Source organism: Rhincodon typus, chromosome 30 (genome assembly GCF_021869965.1).
Source record: "Rhincodon typus isolate 14 chromosome 30, sRhiTyp1.1, whole genome shotgun sequence".
In the NCBI taxonomy this organism is placed as follows: domain Eukaryota; kingdom Metazoa; phylum Chordata; class Chondrichthyes; order Orectolobiformes; family Rhincodontidae; genus Rhincodon; species Rhincodon typus.
In genome coordinates, this window is record NC_063361.1 from 23,650,731 (window position 1) to 23,667,657 (window position 16,927).

A 16,927-nucleotide genomic window follows, 5' to 3' on the forward strand; every position below is an offset into this window, starting at 1 on the left:
TTAACTCTGCTTTCTCTCTACAGATACTGCTAGACCTGCTGAGATACTCTAGCAATTTTTGTTTCCACAAAGGATCCAAGTTTGTGCCAAATTTTAGATCTTGCCATAATTTGAGCTGTGGGCAGTTCATGCTAAGCCTCTTGAAAAGGTCCACTGTTGCTTGTAGCTTTGGGAATAGACCACCACACAAGCAGGGAAGTGGATAACTAGACAGGAAACTCTAATGTAGCATCTAGCCAAGTTGTCTAGACAAGTTCTTTTAAGAGCAAACTCAGCAGGTCTGGCAGCGTCTGTGGAGAGAGAAAACAGGCTGTTTTTACTTTACTCAATCAAAGTTGATGCATGGCGCATGTTACATATGTCTGGATATTTAGACAACTCCGGGTTTTGGACAGCTGGATTTGAGATACTGTACTTGTAGGAGCGTAAAACAGAAACAGTACAATCAGACAATCTTACAAGCTGCAGCAGCCAGGAGTTGTAACACAGCACAGTATAGAGTTTCTCAGAAAATAAGATTAGTAAGGAATTCGATAAATTAAAATGGGAAAACTTAGTCAAGAGAACAGCAGGAACCAAAGCAACCACTTTTCAGAAGCAGCAATCTAAGGATTCACAGCATGAATGCAGCTTGGAAATTATGGAGCAATGTTATACATGTGATTCAACTTAGAAAAAGAGCAGGGTACTGACAATTGTGTAGTTCTTGATCCTACAATAAACTATGAAAAGGAAATGTCATGAGCATTGACGGTTTTCTCTGTCCACATGAGTTAAAGGTGAACTTTAGGGTTGGAAGAATAAGAGGGCAGATGTGGCTTGCATTGAGGTGCAAAGATGCCAGTGTTCCGAGAGTGTTGAGCAGGAATGTCTGAACTGCTTCTATGTACAGGTTTACAAATTCCCACGAGGACAAACCAACTAAGCACCCTTAAACAAAAACTTTACTTCAGGCTGCAGTTATACTGCAGGCAGTGCAAACTCAAAACTGCATGAAGGAAAGCATTAAATGTTATTGCTCTCAGATCATGATCCCAGCGGTATAGTTTCAGACCGATTATATTCAATTCTCAACAGTTTAGAAGCATTACACACATTCTTCTATTGTTTGCAAGTTCAAATTCTCCTCAAACATGTGTGACTTTTGCATATGTCAGGAGAGACCGTAATTTCTAATTGGTGTTGAGTTGCACAGAATTTTGAAAGAAAGTCACAGACACAGTGTGCAATGATAAAGTTCTCTGGTCAGTTTATATTTATATAGAATCCTTAATCATAAAACATTCCCAAGTTGCTTCACAGGAGGTACAAAGAATGATATCCAGACATAGAAGGAGAATAAGGGCAGATGACCAAATGATTAGGCAATGATATAAGTTTTAAGGAGCAATTTTGAGAAGAAATGAGTGGTCGTGAGGTGAAGAGGTACAGCGAGGAAAAGATTTAAAAAGGTGCCAGAATTAAATATAGTAATTTGGGAGGCTTGTGAGGTTGCAGGAGATTACAAAGATTTGGTGGGGGGGGGGGGGGGGGGGGCTGGGGGATTTGTATGGAGAAGATCATAGTAAGAAACAAGGATGAGAATTTTAAATTTAAAGCATTGTTTGACCAGAAACCAATGTGAATGCAGGGGTGAATTTATGTTTGCCTTTTCACATTTTGTTTGGTTCTCCATTTGCACTCATTTTCCTTTAAGTGAAAAGTGTGCTGAAACAAATGACTGTTATAGGATTTAACAATTAATGCACCATATGGACAGGCAAAACTAGCTGATGTTTTGTCTCTGTTAATTATCTGTGTAATACTTGCATGTGTTTTCATTATCTTTGCTTTGTGCTTGCCATCAGTAACTTGGGCCCAGACAAGGCTGTCAGATACAGATGCAGCCCCATCACCAGCCAAATGTCCTTTGCCTCCCCCATTCTCTCAGTCTCTCTTCTCAATAGGACAGATGTACAGTCTAAAGGTCACAGGCCCAGCTGCCTCAACCTGTGCCTGTAAATAGCATTTTGGCCTCAGACAGATCGGTGCCAAATTGAATGAATGAGTCACTACCAATAAATTATTTAATGAGCTGGGCAACCCACTGACCTAATCTGCTAATATGTGCCATGTTCATAGAGGAAAGAAAGATTTAAAAATGATCTGGTTCATGTAATAATGCCATCAAAAAAACAACCATAATATTTTCAAATCCTCTCCATTAAGTTAGATATTGATTAACAATCAACTCTGTACAATGTGGGCATTTTAGTTTTGTGAATCTCTGCTGATGGAGCTGGCTACAAGATTGGATAATGAGAGAGACGTAGGTGCCATATATTTATGGGCTAACCTGAATGAACAAGAGGACTGTGGTAAATTAGTTCCTTCAAAACACAGAGTTGATAGTAGATTGACAATCCCTGAGGAGAAATGAACTGTAGTGATAAAGTGAAGGGCACATTTCTGAGGTTGGGCAAAACATCAGGACCTGGAGAGACCTGAGCACATGCTGACATACTAGTGGAGGACTGAGGGACTTTGCATCTAACTGTTGCCAATGTATATGCATAGTCAGCATCATCACAATGAGGGACAGCTATCCTTTTTTTCACTCATTTGTGGGATGTGGGCATCGCTGGTTGGCCACCATTTCTTGCCCGTCCCTAGTTGCCCTTGAGAAGGTGGTATTGAGTTGTCTTCTTGAACCATGGCAGTCCACCAGCTGTATGTTGACCCACAATGCCATTAGGGGGGGAATTCCAGGATGTTGACACAGCGACAGTGAAGGAACGGTGATAATTTTCCAAGTCAGGATGGTGAGTGGCTTGGAGGGGAACTTGGAGGTGGTGGTGTTCCCGTATGCCTACTGCCCTTGTCCTTCTGGATGGAAGTAGTTGTGGGTTTGAAAGGTGCTGTCTGAGGATCTTCGGTGAATTTCTGCAGTACATCTTGTAGACAGTACACACTGCTGCTACTGAGCGTCGGTGGTGGAGGGAGTCGATGTTTGTGGATGTAGTGCCAATCAAGCAGGCTGCTTTGTCCTGGATGGTGTCAAACTTCTTCAGTGTTGTTGGGGCTGCTCCCATCCAGGCAAGTGGGGAGTATTCCATCACACTCCTGACTTGTGCCTTGTAGATGGCTGACAGGCTTTGTGGAGTCAGGAGGTGAGTTCTTGCCGCAGTATTCTGACCTGCTCTTATAGCCACTGTGTTTATGTGGTGAGTCCAGTTGAGTTCCTGGTCAATGATAGCCCCCATGATGTTGATAGTGGGGGATTCAGTGATGGTAACACTGTTGAAATCCAAAGGGTGGTGGTTAGATTGTCTCTTATTCATGATAGTCTTGGCCTGGCATGTGTGTGGTGTGAATGTCACTTGCCACTTGTCTGCCCAAGCCTGGATATTATCCAGATCTTGTTGCATTTGAATACGGACTGCTTCAGTATCTGAGGAGTCACAAATGGTGCTGAACATTGTGCAATCTTCGATAAACATCCCCATTTCTGACCTTATGATGGAGGGAAGGTCATTGATGAAGCAGCTGAAGATGGTTGGGCCTAGGTCACTACCGTAAGGAACTCCTGCAGAGATGTCCTGGAGCTGAGATGATTGACCTCCAACAACCATGACTATCTTTCTATGTGGCAGGTATGACTCCAACCACGGGAGAGTTTGCCCCCTGAAACTCATTGATTCCAGTTTTGCTAGGGCTCCTTGATGCCACACTTGGTCGAATGCAGCCCTGATGTCAAGGCCTGTCACTCTCACCTCACCTCTGGTATTTAGCTCTTTTGTCCATGTTTGAATCAAGGCTGTAATGTGATCAGAAGTTGAGTGGCCCTGGCAAAACCCAAACTGGGCATCACTGAGCAGGTTATTGCTGAGCAGGTGCTGTTTTAGCGCTGTTGATGACACCTTCCATCACTTTACTGATGATTGAGAATAGACTGATGGGGAAATAATTGGCTGGGTTAGATTTGTCCTGTTTTTTATATACAGGACATACTTGGGCAATTTTCCACATTGCTGGGTTGATACCAGTGTTGTAACTGTACTGGAACGTCTTGGCTAGGGGAGTGGCAAGTTCTGGAGCACAAGTATTCAGTACTATTGTCGGAATGTTGTCAGGGCCCGTAGCCTTTGCAGTATCCAGTGTCTCCAACCATTTCTTGATATCACATAGAGTGAATCAAATTGGCTAAAGAGTGGTATCTGTAATTCTGGGGACCACTGGAGGAGGCCGAGATTGATCATCCACTGGCACTTCTGGCTGAAGTTTGCTGCAAATGCTTCATCCATGTTTACTAATACTTTCAGGAGGCTTCCTTCCTTACAGAGGAGCAGGCAAAGTGAAGATCCTGTGACAGCCAATCAGCAGACAATAGTGTGCAAGCTGCTTTTAAATGCCGAGATGAACACAGGCGGGAAGGAAAGGTTTGTGAAAGGGAAATCATATATGACAGGCCTCCTAGAGTTTCTTGAGATTTTTTAAATAGTAGAATAGATGAGTGGGATTTGGTGGATTTGGACTTTCAGAAAGCTTTTGATAAAGTCCCATATAAGATATTAAGTGTGTAAAATCAAAGCAGATGACATTTGTGGCTATATGCTAGCATAGACTGAGAATTGGTTTGCTGTCAGGAAATAGAGAATAGTTTTTGTTTCAGATCTCCAGCATCCCCAGTTTTGTTTTATTGTATAAAAGGAAAGTTTTGCAAAATCTATATTGGGCACTAATCAGTCCATAGCTGGAATACTGTGAACAATTTTAGGCCCCTTGTCGATGGAAAGATATACAAACATTGGAGGTGGTCCAGAGAAGACTCACTAGGCTGATCCCAGGTATGGAGGGATCCTCTCATGAGGAGAGGTCCAGTTGATTGGATTGATACTTGCTTGAAGTTAGAAGAATAAGAGATAACCTTACTGAAACATTAAAGATTCTTAGGGGCCTTGACAAGATAGAAGGGGAGGTTGTTTCTCCTTGTGGGACAGTCTAAGACCAGATGGCATAATCTCAGAGTAGGAGCTCACACATTTAAGGTAGATGTGAGGAAACTTACTTTCTGAGCGTTGTGGATTTGTGGAATTATTTACTGTAGAGGGCTGTTGAAATGGAATCATTAAATATTTTCAAACTATTTCCCTAATCAACCTGTTCAGAGATGTTATTACACACCTCTGGAGGACATCAGACTTGAATCCAGGTTTCTCTGTTCAGGGGTAGGGACACTACCTCTGCACCACAGGAGGGCCCATTAGGTATTTTTAAGGCTAAGGTAGGCAGATTTCTAATTGTTAAGGAAATAAAGAGTTATGAAGAAAGGGCAGGAAAATGGAGTTGAGAATGATCAAATCAGCCATGACCTTAATGAATAACAAAGTGGCCTACTTCTGTTTCTGCATCTTTATGACCATAACTCCTCTCTTAGCAAACACATAATATTTCCACTCTGGAGCAGAGCACTTAACCCCGTTCATTTGTACAACTGTAATTGAGCTCACTCTCCTAAATGGCTATTACAACATCAGTTAAACCTATGTAATATCTGATCTCACCTGCTCTCCAGCATAGCCTTGATTAACCTGCCCCTCAGTTTCTAAGAGACTTTAAATGTAAAACAGCTATTTTATGTAAAATGCAAAATTGCAGGCAAGTTGTCCTAGATTTTGTTCAAGATTAACCCGTAAGATTTAAAATTCTTACCTCTCTTCTCACCAATTCTCAGTCTTTACCCTCTGCACCAAATCACCAGGGACAGTTCACTTAACCTCTCTTGTTTGTACCACTGGGATTTTGGTCACTCTTCTAACAGGCAATTATAGAAGCCAGCCAAACATAGAACATAAAACATAGAACAGTACAGCACAGTACAGGCCCTTCGGCCCACAATGTTGTGCCGAACTTTTACCCTAATCCTAAGGTCTATCTAACCTCCACCCCTACCTTATACTATCATCCATATGCCTATCTAATAGCTGCTTAAATGCCCCTAATGGGGCCGACTCCACTACCCTCTCTGGCAATGCATTCCACGCCCCAACCACTCTCTGAGTAAAGAACCTACCTCTAACGTCTCCCCTATATCTACCTCCACTCACTTTAAAACTATGCCCCCTCGTAATAGATACCTCCACCCTAGGAAAAAGTCTCTGGCTGTCTACTCTATCTATACTTCTGATCATTTTGTACACCTCTATCAAGTCACCTCTCATCCTTCGTCGTTCTAAAGAGAAAAGCCCCAGCCCTCTCAACCTTTCATCATAAGACCTTCCCTCCATTCCAGGCAACATCCTGGTAAATCTCCGCTGCACCTTTTCCAACGCTTCTACATCTTTCCTGTAATGAGGCGACCAGAACTGGACTCAAAACTCCAGATGTGGCCGAACCAGGCTTTTGTACAGCTGGAGCATAATTTCACAGCTCTTGAACTCAATCCCTCTTTAATGAAAGCTAACACACCATACGCCTTCTTAACAACTCTATCCACCTGGGTGGCAGCTTTCAGGGAACTGTGGACATGAAGCCCAAGATCCCTCTGCTCCTCCACACTGCCAAGAATCTTTCCGTAAACCCTGTATTCTGCTTTCAAGTTTTTCCTTCCAAAATGAGTCACCTCACACTTTTCAGGGTTAAACTCCATCTGCCACTTCTCAGCCCAGCTTTGCATCCTATCAATGTCCCTTTGTAACGTAGAACAGCCCTCCTCACTGTCCACAACGTGACCCACCTTCGTATCGTCCGCGAACTTACTAATCCACCCTTCCACTCCTACATCCAAATCATTTACAAAAATCACAAATAGAAGAGGACCCAGAACACTTCCTTGTGGTACACCACTCCTAACCGAGCACCATGTTGAATATTTTCCATCCACTACCACTCTTTGTCTTCTAAGGGTCAGCCAATTCTGAATCCAATCTGCCACATTTCCCCCTATCCCATGTCTCCTTACCTTCTGCATGAGCCTACCATGGGGAACCTTATCAAATGCCTTACTCAAATCCATGTATACCACATCCACTGCTCTACCTTCATCCATGTGTTTGGTCACCTCTTCAAAGAATTCAGTAAGGTTTGTGAGGCATGATCTACCCCTCACAAATCCATGCTGACTATCACGAATCAAACTGTGCCTTTCCAAGTGATCATAAATCCTATCTCTCAGAGCCCTTTCCAATAATTTGCCCACCAACGACATAAGACTAACTGGCCTGTAATTTCCAGGCTTATCCTTATTCCCTTTTTTGAACAAGGTAATGACGTTTGCCTCTCTCCAATCTTCCGGCATTATACCCGTGGACAGTGAGGACGAAAAGATCATCGCCAAAGGCCCTGCGCACTCTTCCCTCGCTTCCCATAGAATCCTTGGATAAATCCCATCAGGCCCAGGGGACTTATCTATCTTCAACTTCCTCAAAATTCCTAGCACATCTTCCTTACTAAACAGTGACCTCCTCTAGCCTTCCAGCCTATTTCACACTGTCAAACAGACAGAGTAAACATAGAAACAGAAGATAGGAGCAGGATGAGGCCATTCGGCCTTTCAAGCCTGCTCCTCCATTCATCATGATCATGGCTGATTATCCAACTCAATAGCCTAATCCTGCTTTCTTCCCATAACCTTTGATTGCATTTACCCCAAGTGCTATATCTAACCACCTCTTGAATACATTCAATGTTTTGGCATCAACTACTTCCTGTTGTAATGAATTCCACAGGCTCACCAATCCTGGGGTGAAGAAATGTCTCCTCATCTCTGACCTAAATGGTCTACCCTGAATCCTCATACTGTGACCCCTGGTTCTGGACACCAGGAACATCCACCCTGCATCTACCATGTCCAGTCCTGTTAGAATTTTATAAGCCTCTATGAGATTCCCTCCTCATTTGTCTGAACTCCAGTGAAAACAATCCCAACCTAGTCAATCTCTCCTCATACATCAGTCCCGCTATCCCAGGAATCAGCCTGGTAAACCTTCGCTGCATCCCCTCCAGAGCAGGAATATCCTTCCTCAGAAAAGGAGACCAAAACTGCACGTAATATTCCAGGTGTGGTCTCATCAAGGCCCTGTACAACTGCAACAACACATCCCTGCTCCTGTACTCGAAACCTCTCGCAATGAAGGCCAACATAGCATTTGCCTTCTTTACCGCCTGCTGCACCCGCATGCTTACCTTCAGCAACTGGTGCACAAGGACACCCAGGTCCCACACACACTCCCCTCTCCCAATTTACAGCTATTCAGGTAGTAATCTGCCTTCTCGTTTTTGCTTCCAAAGTGAACAACCTCACATTTATCCAAATTATACTGCATCTACCATTAATTTACCCACTCACCCAACCTGTCCAGATCATGCTGAAAGATCTCTGCATCCTCATCACAGTTCACTCTCCCACCCAACTTGGTATCATCTGCAAACTTTGAGATGTTACATTTTGTTCTCTCATCCAAATCATTATAGCTGTGGGTCCAGCACCAATCCTTGTGGCACCCCACTTATTACTGCCTGCCAATTTGAAAAGGACCAATTAATTCCTACTCTTTCTTTCCTCTCTGCCAACCAGTTTTCCATCCATCTCAATACACTTTCCCCAATCCCATGTGCTTTACTCTTGCACAGTAGTGTCTTATGTGGGTATGCAAGCAGCTATTGTCACTGCAGTCCTGTATTGTAGGGACACCCAAACTGTACATCAGTGACATATGAGAACTTTAGAGAAATTCTACTTGCAATGCCTTCGCTGCATTCTCCAGGTTCAATGACAGAAATACTGGTATCCTTCTTAAATCCAATGCTACAAGCATTCAGGCAAAACTCCTGCAAAATCACTGTGTCTGGATGACTGAAAGGTGCTGCCTTACTAACTCCTGCTTTCTCAACTCAAATGGCCAGTGTTCCAGAGGAGAAAACACCACCGAGACATTCTGAAATGCATTGGAATTGACAGAGAGGAGGGCATTCAAAACGTAGACAACTTGTCCAATGAGCTGCATCACACTTTAACAAGGAGGTACAACAGTGGCAGAGAAAGAAAGAAAAGGAAGCAAGTGCTGCACTCTAGTTCCCAGTTCATTGTGCAACTTCCTGCATCATATGTTTGAAGTCTGAGAGCTGAGAATCAGGCTGTTCATTCTCATGAAGGCAGAAACTCATGATTCCATGTTGACATCTTCCTCAAATTGAGGGACAGCTGACAATTAATCGCACTGTATTTATCGTTTTGTGTGTACATGTAATAACACTTTGAATTATCTTTGATTAACTACCAAATTCAGTTGCCACACTTTTATGTATGCTCCAATGCATTTGTGTGCAACATCATGGAAAATCTGCTAGTATTGTTAAATGATGCCAATGCACCAACCTACCAATCTCTAGGGCTCAGCTGTTCTCTTTGGCTGGAGATTGGGTAGTGGGTGATAACCAGCTGAGGTTCTCAGCTTTGCGTTGGTTTAACTCAAAACCTTTTCAGCATCAAAGCAGCATCAACCACAGGCCGTTTGAGTATTAATGTGATTACATTGAATGTGACTGTAAAATGTCTGTCTCTGCTTTCCAGCTGAAGTTTACTCCTCCCCATTGTGTGCATACCTATATGCTATTTTATATTTCAGTTTTCAGATTGATAAAGAGTCTCTGCCCTAAACTTTAACTTGGCTTTTCCACTTAACTACTGAAAACTGCCAACACTTTCAATTCTGACCTTAGAATTCCAGCCTTCAAATTTTTGGTCAGGTTGTTGAAAGGATACATTCATAGACATCTTCAAATAGTCTTTGTGTTGTTCTGTTGATAAAAGCTTTTCCTCTCAGATCACTTCAATCTACAAAGTTGTCCCCTCAGGTACATTTGGAATTTTTGACTATTATTCCATCCAGAAATTCCAAACTAAATCCTAAATCCTTCAGAGAAAGGTTTCGATTTTTTTTCAGCTGTGTGAATCTGTGAATAGTTTATCCATTGAACTCATGCAAGAAGCAATTGGAAATTGTACCTTATGCTTCAAAACTTCAGGATTGGTTGTAAAAAGCAGAGTAATCAAGAGCAAGTGGGCCTATGTAATGTGATGTAATGGGAAAACAACTCCCAAAGGATTTGTCAAGGTGGACATTAAGAAAATGTTTTGGGGAGAGTCCCAAATGAGGAGCCTTTTATATTAACCGGTCACTAATAAATGCAACAGAGAATTCAGAAAGAATTTCTTTACAGAGAATGGTTAGAATTGGGCACTCGCTATCACAAGCAGCAGTTGAGGTGGATACCAAGGTGCACTTAAGGCAAAGTGAAAAAATGCTTGAAGGAAGAAAAAGCAAAGATTACGTTCATAAGGCGAGATGTGGAGGGCCGAGAAGAAGCTTGTCTGGAGTAAGGACACTATCACAGGTCAGTTGGGCCATTAGTATGTTTCTGAGCTGTAAATACTATTGGCAGAAAATTGAGTCAGAGTCATGAGTACCGCAATCTGAGCAAGAGTGCAAAACTGATGCGTGGGATTAACTCTGCTCTTGATCTTGAGAGCCTGTGGGTTTGTCGTTTAGTTTCTGTTTCAATTCTTGAAAATATATTTGAACGCTGTTAATAGTTAATCTGAAATTTAAACAGCCCTGGAAATGCTGAGAAAACCAGAATCTGCTGGAAATCTGTGTCAGAATATATAATTATCCTGACAGAAGATTCTCCACCAGCTGAAATTTGATACAGCCCAGGGGGAAAAGCCAAATGTACTGGACCAGAACATAACCAGAGTACTCAGTATTTGGAACTGATCCCAAGATCTCTGGTCATCACATCGGTGATACTGGCCCTAGCACTAGGTGCACTGGTTATGGTGCAGTTAAAGTTCATGGAAACTATGATGCTGCTTGGCCTGCTGTGTTCATCCAGCCCTGCACCTTGTTGTCTCGGATTCTCCAGCATCTGCAGCTCCTACTATCTCTGAAACAAATTTCAAGTCTCACTTAATTCCAGTGACAGTTTGTCATGTATTTGTGAATAATTAACGTCATCTTCTGTGCAACAAAATAATAAATTTGAAATAATCTGAGAAAGATACACTGCCACTGAAAAGAAAAACTTGTATTTATATTGCACTTTACTAGGACACTATTTATCGCAAAACCCTTCAATGAAATACTTTTGTTATAGACTCATAGAGCTGTACAGCATGGAAGCAGACCCTTCGGTCCAGATTGTTCATGTCAACCAGATATCCTAAATTAATATAGTCCCATTTGCCAGCATTTGGCCCATATCCCTCTAAACTAGTCCTATTCATATACACATCCAGATGCCTTTTAAATGTCGTAATTGTATCAGCCTCTCCCACTACCTCTGGCAGCTCATTCCATACACGGACCACCATCTCTGTGAAAAAGTTGCATCTTAGGTCCCTTGTAAATCTTTCCACTCTCACTTTAGACCTATGCCCTCTAGTCTTGGACTCCCCTATCCTGGGGAAAAGACCTTGGCTATTCACCCTTTCCATGTCCCTCATGATTTTATAAACCTCATTAAGATCCCCCTCAGCCTCCAACACTCCAAGGAAAATAGGTCCAGCCTATTCAGTCTCTCCCTATAGCTCAAACCCTTAAACCCTGGCAACAACCTTGTAACTCTTTTCTGAACTCTTCCAAGTTTTACAACATTATTCCTGTGGCAGGGTGACCAGAACTGATTGCAGTTTTAACTGATTGCAGCCTAATCAATATCCTGTACAGCCGCAACATGAACTCCCAACTCCTATACTCAATGCACTGACCAATAAAGGCAAGCATACCAAATGCTTTCTTCACTATCCTGTCTACCTTCCATTCCATTTCAAGGAACTATGAACCTGCACTCCAAGGTCTATTTGTTCTGCAACACTCCCCATGACCCTTACATTAACTGTATAAAACCTGCCCTGATTTGCCTTTCCAAAATGCAGCACCTCACATTTATCTAAATTAAACTCCATTTGACACTCCTTGGCCCATTGGCCCATCTGATCAAGGTCCCATTGTACTCTGTGGTAACTTTGTTCGCTGTCCACTACACCTCCAAATTTGGTGTCGTCTGCAAACTTACCAACCATACCTCCTATGTTACATCCAAATCATTTATATAAATGATGAAAATCAGTGGATCCAGCATCGATCCTTGTGGCACACCGCTGATCACAGGCCTCCAGTCTGAAAAGCAACCCTCCACCAATATCCTTTATCTTCTACCTTCAAGCAAGTTCTGTGTACTAACAGCAGCCAAAATTTGCCTGAAGAAGCAGCTGTTGACTTTGATTACACATTTCATCCAAAAGACAATATCCCTGACAGTGTGGCATTCCTCAGTACTACAGTGGAATGTCAGCCTTGATTTCTTTTGTACACAAATGCTGGATTGGGGCTCGACCTGGAACTTTGTGATTCACAGTAGGAGTGTTATCCATTTGCTTGCCTATTAATATTGTTTAAAGTGCCAATGAACTTGCACATCAATAATGCTGAAGAAGTTGTATTTGACTTGAAGCATCACATATTTCACACTCCAAAGATGCATTTTGAGAGGACTAACAAGGCAATGGAGTACACAATGGAAAGTAAGGCATGAGGAAATAGAGGATCAGAGGGACCTTGGTTTGCATATCCAAAGATCCTTCAAAGCAACAGGACATGTGGATCGGGCGGTTAAGAAATAAATTGAATAATTGGAATATTTAGTTAAATACAGTTGCAGGACAGTTTTGATGAAGCTTTAAAAGACATTATTTAGGCGACAGTGGAGTACTGTATGGAGTTATGGTTTTTACACTATAGGAAGGATATGACTGCGGTACAGTGGATGCAAAGGAATTCATCAAGATGTTACTGGGCTGGAGTGTTTCATCTTTGAAGAGAGACTAGATATGCTGGGGTTAGTTTCCTCAGAGCAGTGTCGGCTGCGGGGGGACCTGACTGAAGTGTACAAAATGGAGGGTCATAGATAGGGTAGATAGACAGAAACTTTTTCCCTTAGTGGAAGGATCAATAACTGGGAGCATTGATTTAAGGTATAAGGGCGGGATGTTTAAAGGAGGTTTAAGGAAGAATTTTTTTCATCCAGAAGGCTGTACTTCTGGAGGATATCTGGAATTCACTACCTGAAAGAATGGTAGCAGTGGAAATCATCACAATATTTAAGAAGTATTTAGATACTCACTTTAAGTGCCATATCATACTGGGCAATGGGCCAAGTGCTAGAAAAGGGGACTAGAATAGATTAGGTGCTTGATTACCAGCGTGGACATGATGGGCTGAATGGCCTCTTTTCTGTATTGTAAAACTCTCACTCTATGCTGCCAGACCTGCTGTGTTTCCAACCTTTTAAAAAATTTTATTTCAGATTCGCAATAATTCTGAAGAAGTTGTATTTGAATTGAAGCAACAGATATTAGTCTCACTCAAAAGACACATTTTGAGAGGACTAACAGGGCAAAGGATTACACGATGAATGCACCTTTTTTTTTGCATTGCATTTCAGCAGGTTCTGACTTCTCTGTTTCAGATTTCTCCGCATTTGTGGTTTTGTACTGGCTGTAATGCTTTGGAAGCCCGGTTTGCTAGGTTCCTAGGCTGCAGGACTTGGTCTTGGGACTTGTCTCGGGTTCTGGTCCAGAGCGGCCCCTGGTGGTCGGGTTGCGGAAGTTCGCGCACGGGTGTCTCCGGAAATTGCCGAGGAAGGTTCGGGGAGACGCGCTGACATCGACAAAGGGGTAGGCTGTGTCAAAGGTCAAGTGGCGTGCGTGAAGATGGCGGCGGCAGTGATGGTGGTGAAGTGGTTGTATTGATAAGGGTTTCCTGAGAGTGTTGTTGTGAGGGTCTTCTGATCATAACGATACCCGGGAATGGCGGAGGTGGCGTTAGACGAGCTCAGTAAGCTCGAGTATCTATCCCTGGTGTCCAAGGTTTGTACTGAGCTGGACAACCATCTGGGCATCAACGACAAGGATCTGGGTAAGAAACCGGGCAGGCTAGGCCACTGCTTCTACTTCCTCAACGTTGTTTATTTCTAACCCAGTCAGTCGAAGAATAAAATAAACATCTATGTCCATGCATTAAAGATCGCAACTGACTCCTTTACCCCAACCCAACCCAAAACACAATAGGTTCTGAGTGCACCATGACCATAACCCCGTTGCCCCATTGTAACCACCACCACCACCTCGAAGGACAAGGACAGCAGATCCATGCAAACATCACCACCTGCAAGTTCCCCTCCAATCTGCACACCATTGTGTCTGGGAATAGTGTCGCTGGGTCATTATTGTGGAACTCCCTCCCTGATAGCACTGTGGGTGTTCTTCTCCCTTCTTTCTTCTTTTCCCTACTCCCAATGGATTGCGGTGGTTGGAAATAGCCACTCTCCACCATCACTTTTTTGGTGTAGTTATGAAGAGGCAAAAGCAGTTGGCTTTGCCAGTGATGCTTGTATACTTACAGACTAATATCTTAGGTGGTTGTTCTTTTGTCAGAACAGTTTGTTACCTCTTATGCTGTCCTGATCAAAAGGCTTGTACCTCTCCCTTTGCAGTTTTGGTTATGTAATTGGTACTTTTGTTCAGAGAAAATCAGGAAAGGATGCAAATAACTCAACTGATTCCTGAATAGCTTCTGAAAATAAAGACATTTTAGAAGTGTCAAATGGGAAAGACTCTTGAAGTTTTTCTATTCCAACTTCTTGTTGATGGTGCTGGAGAGAAATGTAGCAAAAGCAATGACTTAGCATAGAAAAGAAACAGTTACTACCTGTGTTGTTATTGTGAGCAGTGAATACTGTATGGTAAAGTGATAGAAATAAAAGTAGATTGCTATTTTGCCTGGAAAGTGTGTTTTAGGTCCCTGGTTGATGGAAATGGTGGGGGTAGGGATTGGTGGGGTGGAGGGGTGAGATTAAGTGTGAACATTTAATACCTTGTTCAGTCATTATTTATACATATGTTGGATAGCTTCGTTATTTGAATTATTTGTATTGATTTTTATAATTTGTTATAAATGACAAATAGTGGGAGTTCTGGAAATTTAGAAATTGCAATCAATCTTTAAACTAGTTAGGTAGCATGAAGGCTATAGGGAGTGCACCTATTTTGTAGAATATTGTTTAACTTCATAACAACTGAGCTCTATCAATTTTTGGAACTTTTCTTCAGGCTAGCATGACAGTGCTTGATGAATTAGTGCTATGCACAAATTTGATCCACAAATTTGAATATCAATAAGCTTCATTTCTTAAACAGCTCTTTGTGAAAGTATACTAGCCTTTGAGCCAAAACATTGAGGTTCAAGTTCCATTAACAGACTAAAGCATACAATTTTGACTGGCATTTCAACATAGCACCAAGCAAGTGCTCCACTGTCATCTTTTGGGTGAGACGTCAAACGAAAGACCTGTCTGTCTTCTCAGATGGATGTAAAAGAGCCTATTACGCTGTTTTGAAGAGCAAGGGATGTCCTTACCGATGCTTATTACTCTGACATTGCTTAAAACAGATTAACTGGGCATCATCTCATTTCTGGTTGTTGGACTTCGTGTTAATTATTTGTGCCACATTTCCTACGTTACAGTAGTGACTACTCTTAAAGAAAGGGGCTCAGTTGAATGCAATGTGCTTTGGGGCATCAGAAAGCCCTGAAACTTGCTCCCCAAATGTATATTTTCTTTTTCATTCTGGACATACTTTGATTGCATCATTACAAAACAAATATAAATGATTTTCAATTAATTTAATTAGTGCTTTCTGACAAATAATGTTTTTGATATTTTGCACTGAGCAATGTGCAGAATTAAAATGCTGCTTTCCTTCCACCCCATAATGTACCACTGTTTTTCAATTTACAGCTGAATTTATCATCGATCTGGCTGAAAAGAATATTACTTTTGAGACTTTCAAAGGAGCATTGGTGAAAAATGGAGCTGAGTTTACGGTAAGGTCCCGTAGAGGGAGATTCCACATCATCCAATAACAGAGTACTCAGTAAGTACTCGGATCTAGCAGCATCCATCGAGAGAAAAACAACATTCGTGTCTCGGGTTTGTGTTCTTCCATCAGAATTATGCACTGTTCTTCACCAAAGTGATCAGAGGTATTGCTTAAAATTACCTAGAATAATTTTCCAGTTGAAGAATTTGCTGGTTGTCCTGTAACAACATTATCCTTCCCTAATTAAACTGCTGAACACAAAAGCAATATTGAAACAGAACACTTTTATAGAGTTGAATGGAAGATGTCTTTCTGAAATGGTTTCACCTTAGTCTTTATTCGCTAGTTTATCAAGTGCCATTTCTACTATTAAATGTCTTCACTACTGTAGAAGTTTCGATCCAAGTTATTCTTTGTTCATGTGTGTAATTTCTGCTCTACCTTTCCAGGTGATGGTTATCATGACTAGAAAGTGGACTGATTGAGTATTTCACTGCTTTGCTCAGATTATCACCATCTGATATGCATTACAGGATAGATTTACAACATAGTACTGCTTTGCAGAGTTATGTGCAATGGAGATAGATGCTTGGGATGGAGAGCAGATTACAAGATTTGCAATGCTTGACATTTTCCATTGGCGCTTGGCAAATCAGGGAAGTTTGCTGACCTCTTGTCCAAATACCTGATGCACATTCTCATTGCACCAGCTTCTGCAGCAAGACTGCTGAAAGGTCACAGGCCTAGATGTTTGGCTGTGCAGCATCTTTTTTGGGCACTAAGTAATTTCCTCAGCCTCTAATCTGATGGGCAGGCAGTGCATGCCAATTGGTATACAGTTCTTATGCCTGAATTGGGTGTTAATCTTTTTGCATGTGCAAATCAATGGCTTAATGTCTACTTGAGCCCTTCCGTGTGAGAATTTGCAGTGTTTGCACATACTACTTGTCAATGTTTTTGTAAAAAAAAAAGTTGGTTTTCAAATCTGAGTCGTTTAATTCAATT

At 42.0% G+C, this 16,927-nt stretch overlaps 1 protein-coding gene across 1 annotated transcript; it reads left to right on the forward strand.

Annotated features, from left to right (window-relative positions):
* The first annotated feature begins 13,741 nt into the window (after positions 1 to 13,741).
* LOC125486608 (ATP-dependent RNA helicase DHX8-like) lies at positions 13,742 to 16,096 on the forward strand. The gene is made up of 2 exons (XM_048614802.1): positions 13,742 to 13,958; positions 15,841 to 16,096. Exons 1-2 carry the CDS (start codon positions 13,850 to 13,852, stop codon positions 15,963 to 15,965), a joined length of 234 nt encoding a protein of 77 aa, XP_048470759.1. The 5' UTR covers positions 13,742 to 13,849; the 3' UTR covers positions 15,966 to 16,096.
* The last annotated feature ends 831 nt before the right edge of the window (positions 16,097 to 16,927 follow it).